The sequence below is a fragment of the Rana temporaria genome, chromosome 1 (assembly GCF_905171775.1).
Source record: "Rana temporaria chromosome 1, aRanTem1.1, whole genome shotgun sequence".
Taxonomy (NCBI): Eukaryota; Metazoa; Chordata; class Amphibia; order Anura; family Ranidae; genus Rana; species Rana temporaria.
Genome location: NC_053489.1, coordinates 259,368,523 through 259,392,511, shown reverse-complemented (window position 1 = coordinate 259,392,511; position 23,989 = coordinate 259,368,523). Strand labels below are relative to the sequence as shown.

At 40.3% G+C, this 23,989-nt stretch overlaps 1 protein-coding gene across 1 annotated transcript in view; it reads right to left on the bottom strand.

Annotated features, from left to right (window-relative positions):
• AUH (AU RNA binding methylglutaconyl-CoA hydratase) overlaps positions 1 to 23,989 on the bottom strand; it is a 298,019-nt gene that overhangs the window by 18,942 nt on the left and 255,088 nt on the right. The window contains exon 7 of the mRNA XM_040354848.1: positions 9,953 to 10,140. Within this exon, the coding sequence (XP_040210782.1) occupies positions 9,953 to 10,140 (188 nt within the window). The remainder of the gene's footprint in view (positions 1 to 9,952; positions 10,141 to 23,989) is intronic.

Genomic DNA, 23,989 nt, shown 5'->3' with positions numbered 1-23,989 from the left:
CAGTTTTCTTCTTCCACCTTTTAAGCATCAATAAAAAAGTCTCTTTGCCGTGATGCAGGACATTTTTCAAGGATTAAAACAACAACACACAATACTTTCACTAGAAAAAAAAGTTGGACATTTTCTTTTAAATGTTTCTTGATTTATATTTTTACATTTTGTTATTCTATAATTGTGTCATATGCGCTAAATCGTAAAAAAAGGTCTAATTTTACATAAGGTAGTAATTTCTAAGGATGCAAATTATTTGCATCCGATGAGTAGACCATGACCTGCCAGGCCATGCCATGCCATGCCATGACATGAGCAGCCCACCATCTCTCGGATCAGAGCAAAAATGTAAATGCAGAGCCAACCAAAGTCTTATGCCGCTTACACACGATCATTTTTCGGGTTTTAAAAAACTATGTTTTTTAAAAATGTCATTTAAAATGATCGTGTGTGGGCTTCAGAGCATTTTTAGGGTTCTGAAAAACGGGCAATTTTTTTTCCGAACATGCTCTATTTTTTCACAAAAGGTTTTAAACTATGTCGTTTTTCAGGTTGTAAAAAATGATAGTGTGTGGGCTTTAACGACGTGAAAAACCTGCGCATGCTCAGAAGCAAGTTATGAGACGGGAGCGCTCGTTCTGGTAAAACTACCGTTCGTAATGGAGTAAGCATATTCATCACGCTGTAACAGACAGAAAAAGCACGAATCGTCTTTTACTAACACAAAATCAGCTAAAGCAGCCCAAAGGGTGGCATCATCCGAATGGAACTTCCCCTTTATAGTGCCGTCGTACGTGCTGTACGTCACCGTGCTTTGCTAGAGCATTTTTTTAATGATCGTGTGTAGGCAAGGATGTTTTAATGATGAAGTTGAAAAAAACTTCGTTTTTTCTAGAGCCTGAAAAACTTTGTTTTTTACAACCCGAAAAATGATTGTGTGTACGCGGCATGAGGCTTCTCCTTGACTCCGACGTGTGATTTGATACAGCCGAGGAGAGACCCTAAGACTTTCCTTAATCTATATGATGCCGCTGCATCTGAGATCTGGTGAATGAAGTCTTACATAGGGAGGCAAGGGGGGTTATGTGATTAGTACTGACCTCTGCACTCTGCATTACTTACTCTTGACCTTTGCACTCTGTGAATAGATGCAAACTTGTTGACTCAAGCGGCTTGCTATGGTGAGCAATCAGCAGGGGGAGGTGCTTCATAACCACTTTAAATAGTAAGCTAAATGAGAAGATTTTTTTACCTGGTCAAGAAAATACACTTTATTCAACCAAGCTGACTATACACTTGAAGACCAAGGGCCAGATTCACGTAGAAGTGTGGCAGCATAACGTATCGTAGATACGTTACACCGCTGCAAGTTTTCATCGCAAGTGCCTGATTCACAAAGCACTTGCAATGAAAACCTACGCTGGCGGCCTCCGGCATAAACCTGCGTAATTCAAATGGGCGTGTGCCATTTAAATTAGGCACGCTCCCGCGCCGGACCTACTGCGCATGCTCAGTTTCGAAATTCCCGCCATGCTTTGCGCAAAGTGACGTCATTTTTTCGAACGGCGAAGACGTGCGTAGCGTACTTTCGTATTCCCGGACGTTTTACGCAAGACAAAAAGATTTTAAAATTTTGACGCGGGAACGACGGCCATACTTTAAACAGCACATACGTGTGCTGTCTAAAGTTAGGGCAGGTCAAACGACGCCTAAAATTGCGACGGGAAACTATACTAGCGACGACGTACCGAATGCGAAAATCCGTCGTGGATCGCCGTAACTGCTAATTTGCATACCCGACGCTGGAATACGACGCAAACTCCCCCCAGCGGCGGCCGCGGTACTGCATCCTAAGATCCGACAGTGTAAAACAATTACACCTGTCGGATCTTAGGGCTATCTATGCGTAACTGATTCTATGAATCAGTCGCATAGATACTCTGAGAGATACGACGGAGTATCTGAGATACTCCGTCGTATCTCCGCTGTGAATCTGGCCCCAAGCCTTTTCTGTGCTAGAAAATTACTTAGAACTCCTAAACATTATATATATTTGAATAAAATGGAGATTGTTGCAATTTTTTATGTCATACTGTATTTGCACAGTCGTTTTTCAAACACAATTAAAAAATCTCAATAGGCGACGCTTGAATTTTTTTTACAGGTTACCTGTTTAGAGTTACAGAGCAGGTCTTGTGCTAGAATTATCTTGCTCTAACGTTTGTGGCAATACCTTGCATGTGTGGTGCGAACACTATTTACATATGCTTGTGTGGTTTATGCATGCATTCGCTTCTGTGCAAAAAAAAAATTTCTTGTTTTTTTAATTTTTACACTGTCCTTTTAACTTTTTTTGGATCACTTCAATGTAAACATCCCTTGTAATAGAAATACGGGGTGGCAGGTCCTCTTTATGGAGAGATCTGGGGTCTATAAGACCCCAAATATCTCCTTTACCTTTAAAAGCAGAAGATAAAAAATAAGATATTTCTGCCCAAGCCCTGAAGTGACGTCATGACATCACTCCCATCCTCCAAGGTCATAGAGGTGATCAGTCTCTGGTTACCCCTATGGCCAGCCGTTCAAACCGTCAGATCGTTTCCCTGGGCATACGGTAAACTGGCAAGTGGCAGAAGGGCAGGAAAGATGACCCACTCCTGCTGCTTTTAAAAATGATTCCGTGGCTAATTAGCTGCTCAGACCGCTTTCATGAAAGACAATCGCCAGCTGAGAAAAACTTAAAAAAAAAAAACAAAAAAAACAGGGGTTATGGCTGATAGCTTCTCCCATAATCCTGGTAAACCACTTGCAAGCCGCAATGTATATATACGTATTGCCATCGCCAAGTGGATAAAGAACACATTTGGTAAAGCATATTTATCCAATCCGCTGTTTTATTTATAAAAATGTACTGTTTATGTTGACATAATTTTCTTTCTTTTTTGTTGACCGATTCAGGTTATAAACCTATTTAGTCTTGTGTCATCTATTGGGTCTTATTCTGGCTTTGTCTGAAATACATACCATTCCTACAGAAACTACTGATCATCTTCAGTGCAGGTCACAAATTTAAAGGCTTTGGCACTTGGTCATGGGATCATTGATGAGGGGGAGAATTCGAGCTCAGACTGATCCTCCCATTCAGTAGAGATCACTTGACCTAGTGCCTGGTCATTCACATATGTGGCCAGCAATAGCTTTAGTCTGAAGCAACATTTTCTCCAGGAATGGAAAGTATTTAAGTTATTTTATTAAAATTATTTAATCATTACTTACTTTATTCATCTTTCTATTGCCAGACTGTTAACTGCCGAAAACCGCACTCTGGTGAAAGTTAAATAATCAGCTTTTCGCAGAAACACACAAAGGTTTCAACACAGTAGATTGCTCATATGCTCACACTTTTACATTTATTTCGCTGTCTAATGGATGAAGATAAGAGCATTAGTAAATGTCAAAGAGCGTACAGTATGTTCTGTATTTGTTCCGGATGTAATGCTTTCTAAGCAAATCAACACAGCTCCAGATCTGGTGGTGAGGAGAAAGGATTTATCTTTTGCACCCCACAAGCTGTCTTACTATAAAGGGGCCATGTACTGCAAACCTGACAACTTACTTGTACAGTTATCAGATGAAAATAGAATGGGTTTTGCTTCAACGGGTATATATATATATATATATATATATATATATATATATATATATATAAATGATTACCTTTTAAAGAGGTTATGTTACTGGTGTGGTTCTCGACATGTCTCTCTAGGTTGTATCCTGCTCATTAAATTAGTCTTGTCACAAAAAATCAGCAGCTTTTATTTACTAAAGAAAAATGTGTAAGAGTTTAAAATTGCATCCTGCTGCATGCAATTTGCAGCACCATGCAGATAGAAAAAACTTGTAATCCACAGAGTATTACATTGTTGAATGTAATCCAAAATAAATTAAATCTTGTAACTGCACAAGTGTGTAATTAAGCTGTTGTAAGGGGAAAATTACATTTTATGAACAGCTGGCTACACCTGATGCCTTCTTGAATGTGTTCTTCTGCCCTCTGTTTATATCATAGTCTATTTCATAAAAGAACATAAAACACAGACGTTTTCAGAACACAGTGCAAAAACAATGAGGTACAACTGCTACTAGGAAGCAATTGGATAAGATTATTAGTTCATGGTAAATTGTCACATTCGTTTTTGGCATCAGTAATCTAGGAGGCGAGGCACACGGACACAAAGGGATACATTTGATGGAAAGTAGCTTTTAATTGGTCAAATTGTCATATAATTTCATATTTAAATTCTATGCATTTTGCTATATATCAATACTTTTTTACATTTCATCTGAACCAAATGTTGCACAGATAAATAAATAAATAATCCAACAATGAAATTTCCTATATTTACAAGTACATGGAGTAAATAATGCATATTTTACATACCGTATTTATGGTACATTGCATTCGATCTATATCTCCCTAATATTTGCAATGTATATTTTTGTCGTAAAATAATAATATGTATATTTATGTGTATTCTTTCTTTTTCCTTACATCTAAAGCTGGATTTCTTTTGAAAAATTATTTAAAATATTTCTTTGCGTCCAGTCCTGATGAAGCCTTAACGGCGAAATTGTCGAACAAAAATGAACGCTACTTTCAACTGTATACAATCCATCACTGTTACATGTTAGGTATTAGATGTATGCCTGTAATAGGCAATGAATAGTATTTATCAGTTTTTTAATTGCTGTTATTAATAAAATATTTTCTATAATTTATGTTGTATTGACCATTATCTATAGCACCTTTAAAATCCCATATCCTGTTCTTTCAACATTTTCTAATAATAGGTATGTTGGTGCTATAAGATATTTTTCCAATGGTATACTGATGACTGCCCACTATTCTCAACTGCAGTTGAAACTAGCACAAATTAATAACCTTGTAAAAAATGTTTCTAAATGGAGATGAAAAAAGGGGGGTTGGAAATATGTTAAAAGGAACATCCATGAGAAGTTGATGAATATGTATACCTATCAGTAATTATTAGCTCTAGGCGCTTTGGGCCTTTAGGGCCACTCATCAGGAGGAAAACCGTAGTGATCATCTAGGGATGAAAAGGGCAAACAAGTTTCAATGATCTAAAGGATATATAGGAACATGTGGGTGAACACAGAATAGGAGAGACCCCCCCATTTGTATGTCTAACCCACAAACTTACAAAAGCATCTGCACAGAATCCCAGAACAGCCAGAAAACGTCATTATTTACTTGTAAATATAGGAAATTTCTTTGTTGGAATATTTATTTATCTATCATTGTGCAATATTTAGTTCAGATGAAATGCAAAAAAGTATTGATATATAGCAAAATGCATAGAATTTAAATATGAAATTATATGACAATTTGAACCAATTAAAAGCTACTTTCCGTTCCAGTTTGCACATCCTCACATGCTGGAAATTAGTAAGTTTTTTGGAGATGGCCCCTTTTCCATCTCTCCTATTGTCTCCCATATTTGGATGTTATGCTAAAACTTACATATTATACTTGTGTCCTTCTGCAGATTTTATCCCACTACGCATCTGCCCCTGAAGATTGGCAATAATGCCATGAAAGGCGTCCCGGGTTTACACAGATACTACATGTTTCAGTTTTAGAACCAACCTCGGGTTTAATGATTCTATTTTATGAGGATTTTTTTAATAATGCAAGGATTAAGTTGTTATACAATGTTTATGGTTTTTACATCATTCTTTTTAATATGCTCATTGTCATGTATGTTTACTACTATGTATACATTCGAAATCGCATGCTCTGCTATGTGTTTTAGATAAACGCATCCATATTACACTGTCTTATCTTTGCGTCCTCTCATGCATACCTCATTTAAAGTCCCAAACCCCCTCTTTTTTTCTACATAAAACAGCGATAGAAATATATGTTTAATATTTCTCATTCAAAATCCCAAAACACCCTTTTTTTTCTAATTAGGGATGGAGGCACACGGTCTCACTAATATACTTTATTAACTTACTATACATGGCTGCTTCGCAGTTGCCTCTATTTTTAGTTTTCATTTATATACTTCTCAACAGTCTCTATATAGAATAATTGGTATGTGGTTGCCCTTTTATTTTTATCCTTGGTCATTTTCATTTATTTTATTTTTTTTGTTCCCTCAGGCGTGTGCACATTGGTGGTTTTGGCCACGTTTTTCATTGGACCTTGCCTCTCTGTTGCTTCCGGGAGCTGCGACGTGCACTGTGGACCTCCCCTCTCCCTTTGCTACGTTCTGGCCTGGGGTGGGCGAGGGTTCCATCACTGCGTGTCGACGTCACGCTTCGCACACGCTGGACGTGCAGCGTCCTCTTGGCGCTGCATTGCCGGTGGAGTGTTTACCACCGCTGGTGCGCATGGGGGATTGTTTGGTTTGGCGAATCTCGCCTGGGTGGCTTGACTGCCAGGTCGATGGCGCCTCCCTCCCCCTGCATGTGCCAGCGTGACGTTGGGGGCTGGGCTGTGGCGGCGCTCCCCATATGAGCCTCTTCCCCTGTTGGGTTTTACACATAGGAACAGACATATCACTCCTCACTGTGGAACATTATGCACCATGGCATCATTTGCCCTCCTTATGCCACGTACACACGGTCGTTTTTTGTCTTGTAAAAAAACGTAGTTTTTTCTCATGAAAAAAAACAATGTTTTTTAAACCCAATTTTAAAAAACAATGTTGCCTACACACCATAGTTTTTTCAAAATGCTCTAGCAATTGCGATTACATACAACACGTACGACGCCACTCTGTTTCATTCAAGCTCGCGTCATAACTTGCTTCTGAGCATGCGCGGGTTTTAAACGTCGTTTTAGCCCACACACGATAATTTTTTATGACACAAAAAACGAAGTTTTGAAAAACGACATAAAAAATTGAAGCATGTTCGAATTTTTTTTGTCGTTTTTCAGAAGACATAAAACAAAGTTTTGCCCACACACGATCATTTTAAATGACGTTTTTAAAAATATCGTTTTTTTTTAATCACAAAAAATGACCGTGTGTATGCGGCATTACTCTACAACAGGTATATTTCTTCACCTTCCACACACTATCTGCCTTTCTTATCTTTTGTTCCTCATTCGCCCTTTTTCTTTAGCTCCCCTTCTGTTCTTTTTCTTATTTTTTCTTTTGTTTGCCTACACCTTGCTTTTTCAATCTGCATATCTATACTAACACACTTATTCACATCACCTTTTTACACATTTTTATAGTGTTCCGTTTCCTCCTTTTTTCACATAGGTCCCAAAATTTGGGGTCACCCATTACAGTTCACATCAGTTTTGATTTATACATTCCCACCCTCTTGGGGTGCTGTCTGTGTGGGCCATTGTCACCTTGCTAAGCCTCTTCAGCTCCAGGTTGTGATGTTTTCTGGCTGGTCTGCAAAACTCATGGCCATACCACCACTGTGCAGATGCTTTTGTAAGTTTGTGGGTTAGAAACACAAATGTCTCTCCTATTCTGTGTTCGCCCACATGTTCCTATATATCCTTTAGATCATTGAAACCTGTTTGCCTTTTTTATCCCTAGATGATCACTACGGTTTTGCTCCTGGTGAGTGGCCCTAAAGGCCTGAAACGTGTTGAGCTAATAATTACTAATAAATGTACATATTTATCAACTTCTCATGGACGTTCCTTTTAACATATTTCCAACCCCCCTTTATTCATCTCCATTTAGAAATATTTTAGTAGGTTATTAATTTGTACTAGTTTCAACTGCAATATATGTAAAATATGCATTATTTACTCCATGTACTTGTAAATATAGGACATGTCCCAGGCAAGGGGAGCCCAGTTCTGCTGCTGATCAGAGTCTACCAGCCGTCTGTAGGCAATCTCCAGCTCCCATTTCTCAATGGCTAGAAAGTCCTAATCTCCCTGTGCCCAGAGCACTTTTGAGACATTCAGCCTGTGGTCTCTGTACTCCAACATTTCCTCCAAGCGCCACTCCAAATCGCTCTCAAATTCAGTGTCCTTGGACAGCCCCCCGAATAACAGCTCCAGGCCGCCGTAGCCGAAGCCTTCCGTTGGGCTGTCTTCCACTGTCCATGGGCTCACTTGGGCTAAATACCAGCAAAGGGCTCTGTAGTGTTCGTCCAACCGCATTCCTGCCTGGACCAGCCTGCTTAACTCAGCTGTCCACTCCTTGTGCGGTTGGTTCCCCAATAACAGCATTTTCACTTTGTACTGTGGCCAGTACCATTCCTGGATCAAGGGGAGAATTTTTCCCTGGTGACACTGCTCACAGGTTAGCTTTTCCTTCCAAAGTTCCCAGCGGACAAAATCATACCATCCCAGCAGGACCTGCACTGACACTGGTCTCCTGTGCTGTATTTGCATCTCTATCAACCTCCTCCTGAATCACTCTTCCATTGTGGCTGGTATCTGTACCTCTCCTCTTCTGCTATCTGGAACTTGGATCCCGGTGGTGGTTTGGATGTCCCAGACGGCAAAAAGCATCCCACTTACTAGGGCTAGGACTTAGAGAGATGAGGTCCATCACATAAGGACACTGGCAAAAACTTAGGTAAGCTGGGAATGGGAGGAGCTATACATGGGATATCCCAGCAGCTTTCTTATTTCCAGCTTCCAATCACCTGAAGGTAGCTACTATAACCCATAGTAAGAAATAGAGATCCTGTGCCCCATACTGTACAGCTAAGTAAACCCCTTTTTCCTCATAAGAATGAATTTCAACAAAATTTGCTTTGTTTGGGGATTACTGCCAGCCGAAAGAGTCAACTGGCAACAACCTGGACACCCCCGCCCATTCTGGGCCAAATCATCACCCCTAGCTCCAAAGTCAAAAGTCTCGGGGTCATCTTCGACACCTTCATGACAATGGACGCACAAATAGGGTCAGTAGTCAGCGGAGCGCACCATCTGTTGCGCCTACTACGCAGACTTATTCCATTTATCCCCAAAGAAGACGTAGCAGTCGTGGTGGGAACAATCGTGAATTCCAGACTGGACTATGCTAACGCCCTGTACCTCGGACTCCCAAAGTACCAAATCTCCCGTCTGCAAGTCGTTCAGAATACGGCCGCCAGACTGGTGACTGGGAAAAAAAAATGGGAATCAATCTCACCTTCGTTGAGAACCCTTCACTGGCTGCCAGTAAAAGACAGAATTGCATTTAAAGCACTCTGCCTGACACATAAGTGCATCCATGGGAAGGCTCCGCAATATCTTTGCGACAAGATAGAACCTCACAATTCGAATCGCGTTCTGCGATCCACCGACCAAAATCTGGTCAGGGTACCAAAAACCAAATACAAGTCCAAAGGAGAAAGAAGGTTTGCTTTTCAGGGTCCTAGACTATGGAACGCTTTACCAACCAGCATTCGGTTGGAGGAAAACCACCTGACTTTCAGAAGACAGATCAAAACTCTGCTCTTTTGATGTCATGAGACACGAACAACTAGCGCCCAGAAGCGATTCAGTTCGCATGCGCCACGCTTTATACGTTTTTCATTCATTCATTCATTCATTCACTGCTATCTAGGGAAATAGCCTTCTTCTTAGTTACACTGACTACAAGTTGTTAGTAAATTTTAGGCACACAATGTTCTGTAATTGTATTACCACAAGAGTCGTCTGTAAAGTTTTGTAACAGTTATGACTGGTTACTTTGCAAATGCTTTTGTTCATGATACTACTACTGTTGTTGTTATACTGTAAAACAGCAGAAAATAGTGGAAAAGAAAAACACATTTTCAGATAATGAACATTTTTCTTTACACCTGTTTATGATGCACACTGTAAAGTCTATATAACACACTAATAAAATGCCAAATCATAGTTTGTCCATACAAGCACTGGACATTGTGGGGCACTTCTTACAAGTCATTTCACTTTATCTGTAAATTTCTAGATTTATTTACCCTTTAAGATCATTACCTGAGTTATGAATTCCCGCGCTAAAGCCAAAGCCCTTTTATAAGCTGCATCTCCTTCATCATTCTGTTCTACAACATGACTGACCAAGCCGATGACTTTGGCTTCATTACCATCCAGGATACGTGCAGAAAATATAAGTTCCTTTGCCACGGCCACTCCAACAGCACGGGGTAGCCTCTGTGTTCCACCTGAACAGAATTAAAAATATGTCTACATTAGTATACTTTTTTCATAAAAAAACAAATACAATGTATGTTCAGCTTTGATGAATAATGTAACGATAAATACATTTTACAAAACAAAACTGTTTATACATATATACAGTATACCAGTGCTGAGATTAGGTACCTGCTCTTTTGGCAGAGCCTTGATGCATCAGAAAACAAAAGTCACACTGAGTACAGCAAACAGTGAGCAATTATCAGGACTTTACAAAAGGCAAAACTTATGTTGAGTGTTTTTAATTTGATGTTTCGATGAAGCATAAACAATCTGGCTGTCAGTTTTCCCTATTACAAAGCCATGATAAGTGCTCGTTGCTTGCTCTCAGACAAAAAATACCGCTTTCGAAGCAATCGTGCGATAATCTGATTGTTAGTACACAGTTAGGACAAACCTATAAATCTCTCGTATTTAAGCGGTACAGTATTCGTCCTAAAAAAAAATTGAAAGACCAAGACCACGCATTCTCAGAAATGACAGTATACATTAAATACAACACATTACATCACTTCTGAAGTTGTATTCCGTCATACGAGAATTTTCATAACCTCTTCATTACCGATATGAGACTAGCATGCAAAAAAAACCTGAAGATCATTCGTCCGATATTCTTATCATGTGTACGAGGCCTAAGGAAATCTTGGAGATGTCACATAATTTGATTGGCATTCAATTATTAACTGGCTTTGTCCATAATAGATCATTGCCACTGAGCCCTTTACAATGTGACTTCAGCATTGATTACAGTTATAAATGATGTTTATGAACAATACCCAGTTGAAAGAGGCCACACATACACTAACTAAGCAAGGGTCTCTAAACTTTCTACACAAAGGGCCAGTTTACTGTCTTTTAGACTTTAGGGGGGCCGAACTGTGGCCAGTGGGAGTAGAAAAGGTCCCAACATCAGAGGAAAAAAAATGCTCCATCGTTTGTTTCAGCGTGAGCAATTGTGTCTCATAATTGGTGCCAGTGGGAGAAATTGTGCCCCATCATTGGTGTCAGTGGGCCCCATCATTGGTGCCATTGGGAGAAATTGTGTCTCTTCTTTGGTGTCAGTGGGCCACATTGTTGGTGCCATTTAGAAAAAATATGTCTCTTCTTTGGTGTCGGTGGGGGAAATTATGCCCCACTGATGGCATCAGTGGATGAAATAGCACTCCAAGGGCTGGATAAAAGCAAGCAAAAGGCTGCATCTCCACAGTTTGGAGACCACTGTTCTAAAGGGATACAGACCCTGCAGCTTTTCTCATCAGAACACAGAGTGCATTGTGCATTAGCCAATTATTTTGAAACCAGACCCTCACATTCAGAATCGGTATTCAAAGGATATGGTCAAACAAAACAGCCAAATCTTCAGAACAAAAAAAGGTAGGAATCTAATGGAGGTTGTTAAAATCCCTGCAATGTGCACAGATCACCTAAAAGTTGCTCTTTAATATTGATAGATACACTTTTCGGTCAGTAAGAAAGTCTGTGTAAGATTCAGATAAATTAAGATTAGGAGTAGGTTTAGGATTTATATATAAAAAAAAAAAAAAAAAACAATCAGTAACTGGCTAATACAGAGATCCATAGGAAGAAAAAACTGTAAAAAATAAAAACATGTCCATAATATAACCACAAGGTTCATATCAAGTGCCATGAAGTATTATTGATTATACCCATCGTTACTGGTGCATAGTGCATTCAGTTTTATGTGCTTGTGCGAGTGTGTAAAATTATCTCCAAGAATCTGAGCGATTGCTAACCACAATAAAGTTTGCCTTCATTTCCTTCCCAATACAAAACCCATGTCAACCACTTCTTTAAAGCAATGATCATAGGCGGTTCTAAACTCTAAAGGTTTTTCTCCCTACAATATATTCTTTGCATTAAGCAAAAAAACTTTAAATACTAGTTTGCCTGTCTGCATTTCCTTCCTCCCTGCTCTCACATAGGTTGTTGAGAGCAGCAGGAGCCATTGGCCCTTGCTGCTGTCAGTCACATCCTGTGAAGAAAAAGAGTGAAACGGGGGCCAAGCCACACTGTGTGTGTCTATGGACGTACACAGCCCAGCTCAGAAGCAAGCCTGCACGTGCGACCCCATAGTCAGCGGGCTGTAAGGGACCCAGAAAAAGCAGGTAAGGGGCAGCTCTGTGTAATACTATTGCACAGAGCAGGTAAGTATAAACCTGTTTTTTATTTTAATAAAAAAAAAAAAAGTAATGCTTTCTATTCAGTAAGAAAAGGCATTGAATATAATAGGGCAAGGCAAACAGCAATGATGGTGTGCAAAGCGCAGTAATCAATAACCAGTCAGTTTTTTATTTTATCCAACTCAGAAAACAAAAATTTGTTAGTTATTTCACTGTGCTCTGTCAATTAAATAAAAGTAGTCTTTGGAATAATCACAGATTATATACAGTTTTTTTTTCTTACTTTGTCATTTTTTTCAAAAAAAAACCTTTAAAGTGGTTGTAAACCCACTTTTTTTATTTTTACCTACAGGTAAGGCTTTCCTGTAGGCAGGGCCGGCCTTTGGGGTGTGCGAGCTGTGCGGCCGCACAGGGCGCCATGGGCAACAGGGACGCCGTGCGGCCATACAAAGGTGTACTAAAGGGGGGGGCGAGCCGCCCCCCGGGTACCACACACTGGGGGGGTGTCAGACTGGCACCCCCTCCGCGATTGTATAACACCCGCGGTGGCAGCGCCATGGGTTTTGGCAGCGGCACACTGGCACAGGCAGGGAGAGGCGAGCTAGCTACAGTGGCGAGGGGGATGGGGTGTGCGAGGGGGGGTGCAGGGTGACACCGCTGCACCTACCACCCCCTCCTCTTGCAGCCACAGGCTGCCTGTCTGTGCGATCCCGGATGTCACACAGGCACAGCCGAGTGAAGCCGCCTCCCCCTCCTCTCTGTTTATGTGTAAACAGGGGGAGGGGACCTGCTGTGCATGTGCCGCCACGCTGATCTGAGGTACTAAAGGGGGGGCTGCACTGAACGAGGGGGGCTGCACTGAACGAGGGGGGCTGCACTGAATGAGGGGGGCTGAACTGAATGAGGGGGGCGACACTGATTGGGGGGGCGACACTGAAGGGGGGTCTGCACTGAACGGGGGGTCTGCATTGAAGGGGTGGAACATGCAGGGGGTCCAGAGCTGCAAGGTGCTGTGTAATGTAAAGGGGTCCAGAGATGCAGGGTGCTGTGTAATGTAAACACAGGATTAGCTCGCACAGGGCGCCTGAACGCCTAAGGCCGGCCCTGCCTGTAGGTAAGGAGAATATCTCCTAAACCTGCACGGTTTAGGAGATATTCCCCTCGCAATGCGCTGCTGATTGCAGCGGCGCATGCGCAGGGGGGATCTACGGCGAAAGGACCGGCAGCCGCCGGACCTTGCCGAATTTAAATCTACATCATCGCCGCTCCAGCCAATCACAGCGCTGGAGCAGCGATACCCGGAAGACACGCCGAGTCAAGATGATATCTCGCTCGGCGTGGACCAGGTAAGTTCTACACACCTCGATCCGAGGTAAGTATTTCATAATGAGCTAATATGCGGTGCATATTAGCTCATTATGACTTTTACCTTGCAGGAGAAAAAAAATTTTTTTTTGATGCGGGTTTACAACCGCTTTAAGTATTTAAAACCCATTAGATGAAAAAACACATTCATTCAATCTTCTAAGTGAAACCAATTTGTTTAACACAGTTTATTATGGATGCCTATAAGGGAACACTATGTCTCATAAAAACAATACATTTCTAAAAGTAAAAAATAAAAAAATCACAAAATTACAGTAAATCATGAAAAATATGCTTTGAAATTCTTGAGCATCCAATGAGTTCCCAAACTTAGGATGGTTCAGTATGCAAACAATTTGGCTTCAATTTGGAGATGTGGCATGGCTACTTTCCCTTGCAATGTATGTATTGTGACAGCGCGGTACCTCGTCATGGTGTAAACAGGCAGTCTGGAACAGGTTTTGTAGAAAACCGGCACATTGATTATGCAGGAGTGTGCTGGGTTTTTAGGGTAATCAGAACTAGGGCTCAGGGTTTCATGTGTGTGTGCAAGGGAGCAGAGAGGTGTACAAGTCTGCACAGGACAGACAAAGGCCCGAGCCGAGATACAGAGCAGCAGGGAGCTACAGGAAAGGGATAGAGAGCTGACAGAGATACATTTGTGCACGAGCACTGGGATGTTGTGTTAGAAGGTCAGGAGGACCAAGGCATGAGGCTTGTTTAATAGTGCTGGTAAAGAGAGCCAGGAGACTGAATGTGTTAATTTCATATTGATGGTGGAAACCACCTGCAGGTTGCTGTGAACATTTTCCTTTTTTTTAAAGTGGATCTACAAGCCCTGAGGGCACATATGGCATAGATTGAACTCACCTGTAAGCGGTAGGCTTGAGTTAAACAACTGTCAGTAAGGTACATACACTGCATTTTGAAATTGAATTTAGAGTGTTTTAAAGCTTTAATTTGGAACTCTAATGCCGCGTACACACGATCATTTTTCGTTTTTAAAAACGTCATTTAAAATGATCGTGTGTGGGCTTCACATCGTTTTTCGGCTTCTGAAAAATAATTCGAACATGCTGCATTTTTTAACGTCGTTTTAAAAAATGTTGTTTTTCGGATTGTCAAAAATGATCGTGTGTGGGCTAAAACGACGTTTTAAACCCGCACATGCTCAGAAGCAAGTTATGAGACGGGAGCACTCGTTCAGGTAAAACTACCGTTCATAATGGAGTAAGCACATTCATCACGCTGTAACAGACAGAAGAGCACGAATCGTCTTTTACTAACACGGAATCAGCTAAAGCAGCCCAAAGGCGAATAGAACTTCCCCTTTAGAGTGCCGTCGTACGAGTTGTACGTCACTGCGCTTTTTTCATAATTTTTTAAAAACTATGGTGTGTGGGCAACGTCGTTTTTAAATGATGAAGTTGGAAAAACTTCGTTTTTTGGACATGCTGAAAAACAAAGTTTTTTTAATGCCGAAAAATGATCGTGTGTACGCGGCATAAAAGTTACTTGGAGGAAGCATTCAGAAAAATAGAAATGTTGCAGTTCCTTTATATAATTTTTAGGCTGCCATACTATTCTTAAAAACGGTATTTGAGAGGTATAAGTTAAAGTATATCTAAAGCCAAAATCTTTTTATTTTGGATAGAGTAGCGAAATGTTAAAATCCCTGTAAATTTTGTTGCCATCTGCATTTTATTGAGTAGATTTTCACTTTACTTCCTTTCCTCTAGACACCAAGTGGGAGAAAATCTCTCAAAAGAGAAAGAATGCTCTCTTAAGCCTCATACACAATCAGACTTCAAACAAACTTTTCCGTGGATTTTTGTTTGAAGGGTGTTGGCTGTGAACTTGGTATGCATACACATGGCAGGACTTTTTCAGCAAACTTTCCCAAAATCACGTGGGTTTTCTGCTCTTTACCGCCACCCTTTGGTCAACTTCTGCTATTGTTGGTTGATTTTAACATTGGTTCTGAGCATACTTGTGTGTACAGAAGTCCATCGGACTTTAGTACAAACAATAGGATTTTGCACCGTAGGAGTTTTGTTGCTGAAAAGTTTGTCTGTTTGCAGAGTAAACATTTGTCCGATGAAAACCGAAAAAGTTTGTGCGATGGAGAGTACATACGGTCAGATTTGTTTGAAAACCTACTCATTTTGAAGTTTGTTGTCAAAAAGTCAGACTGTGTGTATGGGCCTTTAAGGCCCATACACACGGTCGGGATCAAGAATTTGTTTTCTTTTTTTACACAGTTATTGTTTATAACAGTGATGATCACTGTTATAAACAATAGTTTTAACTGTCATGAATGGCTTTCATTCATGTCAGCTTGCTTACTATTGTGATCTGTTATTGGCTAAAGCTAATCACATGGAACAGGGTGCTGCAATTGGCCCAGGTACCATGTGATAGCTGTGGGTCAATCACAGTATCATGACCATCAGCAAGCAATCATGAATGGAAACCATGTCTTGTCTATATTCCTACTGCATGTTACTGAAAAACACAGCTCATCAATAATGGGTGCTGTAAACCATATCCTCACATGCCTGACGTAGGGGTCCTGCGTGACTCTGAAATGTTGCACTTGTTTTTATGATGTAATCTCTCTCCAATAAAAACCTTTGGATGGTAATTGTAGATCCTTGGTGTGCTGGCGAATATATACATCTTTATGAATGGAAGTCATTCGTGACTGTTTTGTGTACATGTAATCATGTGATCATAGTAATCACATGATACCCCATTTGGTGAACACAGCCGTCATGGGATCGTGCCTCTGCGCACCCCAGGGGGTGCACCAGTGTGCATGTGCTGAGCGACATACCAGCAATGTACTGTGGGCGTGCGACAAGTGGTTAAAAATCCCATATGGGGTGTTAACAAATTCTTGAAATTCTATTACATGAGAATTTAACATTATTTGTCTTTCTTATCCTTAATCCATATGCAGCTGTTACAGGGCTATATATATTCCTTTATGTTGATTGACTTTTATGGTGACGTATCGCTGCGGTTTCTTTCCTTCCTTCCATTTATTTATATATATATATATATATATATTTTTTATTATTATTATTACTGTACTGACTAATTTTGCTTCATGTATGTAGCATCTCCCGGATGGGGTCTTCCTCCTCATTTTGCCTTTTTTTTTTGCTCAATGTAACCATCACACTGTTTCACGTATTTGTTGTATTCATCTTTTTCTATTAATAAAACTTTGTAAAAGAAATTCTATTACATGGGATGTGTTATCACAAGTCTTCAAATTTTTTTGCATACATACTAAGTAAAATCTAAGTGTAGGGGCCAGATTCACGTAGATCAGCGGATCTTTAGATCCGCTCGATCTACCTGATTTAAGATCAGCTCCCGCAAGTTTGCGAGGCAAGTGGGTAATTCACAAACCACTTACCTCCAAACTTGCGTCGGCGGAAAGCCGCTACGGAAACGTCGTAAGAACACTGCGTCGGGTCCGCGTACGTTCGTGAATTCGCGTATCTCGCTGATTTACATATTATTCAACGTAAATTAGCGGGAACGCCCCCGGCGCCATTTTCAAATTGAAAATAAGATCCGACAGTGTAACACTGTCGGATCTTAGCCATATCTATGCGTAACTGATTCTATGAATCAGACGCATAGATAGGACCAGTTTAAGTCAGAGATACGATGGTGTATCAGGAGATACACCGTCGTATCTCTTTGTGAATCTGGCCCATGGAGTCTATTTATTTTAGTTTTCGCCCAACACATTTTCACATAAAGTTTAATTAGAAAATGGATAGTCATGCCTTTATCTGCTTTTCTTTCCAGAGGGACAGAGACATATTTTTTCAGTAATCCTCCAGTGCCACTAGCCAAGAAGTGATCTTTTTATTGCATTTTTCAGCATTTATGGAATTAGTACTGGACTGGATGTTTATTGGGGTTATCTATTTATTATAGGTATTTATATAGTGTTTTCAGTTTCACAAATTAGATTCTATTAATTCAAAACAGTCCCATCTCAAGTAAGGACAGTTTTAGGCCAGGCCAGTTAACCTACCAACACATCTTTCTAGGAAACTTAGGTGTTTGCAGCCTATTAAATTAGGGTGTGCATCCCAAATCTCAAACACACCTGCATGTGTGTGTATATATATATATATATATATATATATATATATATATATATAGCCCTGGCACATTGATCACCCTGCCGGCACAATGAAAGAGGAGTGTAGTCTTATAGCAGATCCAGTGAGATTGAGATCTTTCCAATCTCCCCGTTGCTACACAGAGCAATAAAGCTAATGCACACTAGGTGATTAGGGTGTGCCCGGAAACTAGGGTACCTGGAGGCCCACTCAAGCACAAAGTATGCAAACTCCATGCAAATAGTGTCCTGATGAAAAATTCTAATTAAAGCGGAGGTCCGGACATAATTTTTTTTAATACATGTAGGGCCAGGCCAACATGTGAAAAAAAGGTTTAACACTTTCTCTCAGCCCTAAATTTGTAATTTGAAGGTTGCAATAGAGATTCTAAAAAAAGTGAAGTTAAATGTGAGCAAACTATCATGGCTTTCTCTTTCAACACTTTTCCAGGCTTTGCTAGAAAGTGGTTTACAACATACAGTACCTTGTACAACACTACTTAGAAGAACATCCTTATGTAGAGTTGTGGGGAGTTATATTGAATTAGCCCCTCAACATTCCAGACAATGTGTGCGATATTACCAGCTGTTTAAATTCTCAGAAAGAGAAGGAATACATACCAACTCACAATGTTTCTCTTCTGTAACTTAGTAATAATTTTATATGATCAGCTGCTCTAATTATGTTTCAGAAATAATTTAAAAAAAATGTATTGTATGCATATGTTTTCTGGGACTGTGATGTTAAAATCGGGACTGGTGAAAGCTATATATCTATATTATTTTCTGCCCAGATTAAAAGATAATTGCATCTCAGCCTTAAAAACGTATCCCTTATTTGCAGATTAGTTCCAAAACATGAGTGGCTACATTTTTTTGCATAATGTGCTCTGTACAGCCTGTGTTTTCATGCATAGGACAGGAAAACAAGGCTAAGCGACTCAACTATGCATGAAAACATAGGAACCAGGATGCAGAAAAATGGCAGCAGGTGCTCTGGACTGATGAGTCAAAAATGAAATATCTGGCCATAGCAGGACGCGGTTGTTCGCTGAAGGGCTGGAGAACGGTACAATAACAAGTATCTGCAGTGAGGCATGGTGGAGGTTCCTTGCATGTTTGATGCTGCATTTCCACAACTGGATTTGGAGATTTGGTCAGCATCAACGGTGTCCTCAATGCTGAGAAATACAGGCAGATACTGATCCATCATGCTATAGTATCAGGGAGGTGTGCGATTGACCCCAAATGTATTCTGCAGCAGGACAACAACCCCAAACATACAGCTAATGTCATTAAGAACAATCTTCAGTGTAAAGAAGAACAAGGGGTCCCAAAGTGATGGTTTGGCCCTGATCTCAACATTGAGTCTATCTAGGACAGTGATGGCGAGCCTTGGCACCCCAGATGTTTTGGAACTACATTTCCTATGATGCTCAACTACACTTCATGAGCATCATGGGAAATGTAGATCCAAAACATCTGGGGTGCCCAGGTTCGCCATCACTGATCTAGGATCACATGAAGAGACAGAAGTGTTTGAGGCAGCCTACATCCACAGAAGATCTGTGGTTAGTTCTCAAAGATGTTTGGAACAACCTACCTGCTGATTTTCTTCAAAAAGTATGCAAGTATACTTAGAAGAATTAATGCTGTTTTGAAGGCAAAGAGTGGTCACACCAAATATTTGTATCTTCTGTTCATTTACTTTCCATTTTGTTAATTGATAAAAAAAAACTATTGACACTTCTATTTCTGAAAGTATTCTTAAATTATAGCATTTTTCACACCTATAGAAAACTTTGGCACGGTAGTGTAGGTATGTGTGGACACTGAGCCTTTAGTTTCCTTGCATGTCCCTGCAATTTACAACATTTCCTCGGCATGCTTTGCATTATGGTAAATGCTGATTGGGGCTGTATGTTGGAAGGTAAAGTGCTCAGCAAAAGAAGCAGCCCAGTCCAAACACCAGGTTCCTGCACAGCTGGCAGTGATATGAGTAAAAGTTTAAAAGCACTCTGATGAAACACGTAACTCTCTGGTTTCAAGTTTCTATAAGTAGACTAAGAAAACAACTGTCAAACTGTTACAAAACTATTACACAACAGCTTTATTTTATGGGAACAGCATGCAATTCTGCTGAAAGCAAACATCATAGCAAGATGAGGCAATAAAGGTTAACTGGAAATTAGTTCACTGCTTAGGTTAAAAAAAAAAAAAGACTTTGGAGTGTTTCCAGTCCAGCAACAATGGAAATGTATTATGCAAATCTGGTCTTCTCCATATTCCAATACATGGCTGCACTGGATTCCTAACTACTTCCTTGTACAGCATGAGAGCTAACTATTAGTAACTTACTACGTTTTGTTTTCTTCACAGGCATTTTGGGCACTTTAAGTATAGCAATTACTAATGCAAACATATTTATTTTTATATATTACTCTTTTTTTATACTTCTAGGAATCTGTTGTGGGTATAAAAGTACAGGCACTTAGTGATTCCTGCACATACCTGAAGTAATTTCTGAATCCAGAACTGTTCTGACAGGCACAAAGTTTATGCACTCCTTGCTGCCTCCTTCAAATTCCTATTGGCCAGTGAGGCAGACTATCATAGTGATGGACTAATGACAATGTGTTTGGACAAGAGCTAGTGGTAAACCCTAAATCTAGAAAGAAGTGTCAGATGACTGTACAGTCAGGAAAACACCAGAGACTCTTGGAGTGTATTTTCTGTAGCCTGTGCCATGTATCTCCTTCTCTTCTCTGCTTCCTGTTTAATCAATCATAACTTCAAACTTCAACTGCAAGTTTAAATCTGATTGGTGACTGAGAAATCTTTCTATATATGGAGGACAGCATTGGGTGTGTCTGTAAAAAGTTCTCTTGCATTACAAGCAGGCTTTCTCAAGCCAGATTACTAATAAAAAGTACTAAGGTAGGATGGTGCACTACAGCTATACCTGGAAACACACATAAAGTACTGAGCAGGTAGGCTCTGCCACCTCAAATTTAGAGTTCTGAAATTCAGTTCTGATTGGAGTGTACCTTCGGGTTCAATTTTCAATTCTGTATGGAATGCAACTTTTAAAGTTACTAAACTTCAAACTACTAGAAACTAAGTGCCACAGAATATATTGAAGATGACTTCCTGGTAAGGATATTTTTACAGACATTGGTCCAGCTTGAACCAATGTAAGTATGCATATAGGACACCTGTAGGGGCCCTGGGAAGCTGGAAATCACTGTAGTAGGCACCACAGCGAGCTCCACTAACTTCTGGCTCCCATGCCAAGCAACAGTGTACTGAACACTGGAGGATGCCCACTCGGCATTAGCACCTTTCTGAGAATGCTTCGCATTTTCTCAACAATTGCAAAGTGTTCTTCAATTATTAGATTGCAAGGCACTCCCAACCCTCTTGAAATGTATTGTAACTGTACTGTCTCTCTTAGATTGTAAAGTACTGTGCAAACTTTAGTTATTGGATGATTGTGACGTCATGTCACCTGCTTCATCCAATTAAAGAAAAATGTGCATTCATGTAGAAAATGCAAAGCATCTCAGAAGCAGCACAGGACCTAGAAGCTGGTAAGTGTAGTGGTGGCTACTACATTGATTTCCGGCTTCCCAGGGTATGGCCAGGTTGGACTAATGTAACCATATAAACATATCTATACCTGGATTTAGTCTTTAACCACTTAACGCCCGCTGCACACCTATTTACGTCCACAGAATGGCACATACAGGCAGAAGGACGTATATATACGTCCTTGCCTTCTAGCGGGTGGTGGGTCCGATCGGGTCCCCCCCCGCTGCGTGCGGTGGGCGGCTTACCTCGGGGAGCGATCCGGGACGACGGCGCGGCTATTCGTTTATAGCCGCTCCATCGCGATCGCTCCCCGGAGCTGAAGAACGGGGAGAGCCGTATGTAAACACGGCTTCCCCGTGCTTCACTGTGGTGGCGTATCGATCGAGTGAACCCTTTTATAGAGAGACTCGATCGATGACGTCAGTCCTACAGCCACACCCCCCTACAGTTGTAAACACACACTAGGTGAACCCTAACTCCTACAGCGTCCCCTGTGGTTAACTCCCAAATTGCAACTGTCATTTTCACAATAAACAATGCAATTTAAATGCATTTTTTGCTGTGAAAATGACAATGGTCCCAAAAATGTGTCAAAATTGTCCGAAGTGTCTGCCATAATGTCGCAGTCACGAAAAAAATCGCTGATCGCCGCCAATAGTAGTAAAAAAAAAAGAAATTTATAAAAATGCAATAAAACTATCCCCTATTTTGTAAACGCTATACATTTTGCGCAAACCAATCGATAAACACTTATTGCGATTTTTTTTACCAAAAATAGGTAGAAGAATACGTATCGGCCTAAACTGAGGAAAAAAAATGTTTATATATGTTTTTGGGGGATATTTATTATAGCAAAAAGTAAAAAATATTGCATTTTTTTCAAAATTGTCACTCTATTTTTGTTTATAGCGCAAAAAATAAAAACCGCAGGGGTGATCAAATACCACCAAAAGAAAGCTCTATTTATGGGAAAAAAAGGACGGCAATTTTGTTTGGGAGCCACATCGCACGACCGCGCAATTGTCTGTTAAAGCGACGCAGTGCCGAATCGCAAAATCTGGCCTGGGCATTTAGCTGCCTAAAGGTCTGGGGCTTAAGTGGTTAAGCAATCAAGTGGATCTTCTTTTTGAATGATTCACAGGAATTTTCTATGGTTAATTACCTATATTTAACACAATTTAAAGAAAAACTGTGACATCAGTAAAGCTATTACACAATATGAAATTAATACATTTTTGGTTAGAATGAAAATTTACATATTGTGTAAGCGCTATCTGATGTGTAATTATAACAGAGAAAGGAAAACCAAACCACATTAAATGTCATCAAATATCACCCTAAAAGGCTGAAAGAGCAAATGTAAGAACATAACATTTCTCCAATCCTGCATCACATGTTAAACTTCACTGTTAGCTCCATCCCAACCTTTGTAATTAGCTTTATGTGTGAAAACAGAAAACTACTGCAACTAACAAAAGGTATTGGTTAAACTAATCTGTTTAATCACCATAACTTAACCAGCAACACTTCAGAATAGATTTTCCTTTCCATTGCATAATCAGATAAATCACACAGATTCTGTGGGTGGCATTTCATGTCAGTATTTTAATTCCAGCTTGTAATCTCTGCCTGCAGAGGTAAAAGTTTTGAGCAAACATCAAACTGTGTTACTATCTCTCTTAGAAAACAAATGTTTTCCAACTGATTTATATTTACGGAGAAATACGCTTTTGAAAAAAAAATCTAATACTCAGAACTTCATGTTAACATTTTTCTCTGTATTATGACAAAATAACTGGGCTAAAACAAAGAAGGTGCTATTGCATAATGATAAAAAAACAAACAGATGGAACATCTTAACACTATACAGATTTAGCAAAAAAAAAATGGTGCAACAGCAAAAACTAATTTCAAAATGACCCAAATTTTTTTTATTATATATATACACAAATGTCCAAATTAGGCCCAATTAGCCATTTTCCCTCCCCGGTGTCAAGTGACTCGTTAGTGTTACAAGGTCTCAAGTGCGAAGGGGGAGCAGGTGTGTTAAATTTGGTTTTATCACTCTCACTCTCTCATACTGGTCACTGGAAGTTCAACATGGCACCTAATGGCAATTAACTCTCTGAGTATCTGAAAAAAATAATTGTTGTTCTACATAAAGATGGCCTAGGCTAAAAGAAGATTGCCAAGACCCTGAAATTGAGCTGCAGTACAGTGGCCAAGACCACACAGCGGTTTAACAGCACATGTTCCACTCAGAACAGGCCTCGTCATGGTTGACCAAACGAGTTGAATGCACGTGCTCAGCGTCATATCTAGAGGTTTCCTTTGGGAAATAGACGTATGAGTGCTGCCAGCATTGCTGCAGAGGTTGAAGCGGTGGGGGGGGGGTCAGCCTGTCAGTTCTCAGACTATTTACGCTGCACACTGCATCAAATTGGTCTGCATGGCTCAGAAGGAAGCCTCTTCTAAAGATGATGCACAAGAAAGCCCGCAAACAGTTTGCTGAAGACAAGCAGACAAAGGACATGGATTAATGGAACCAAGTCCTGTGGTCTAAAAAGGTCA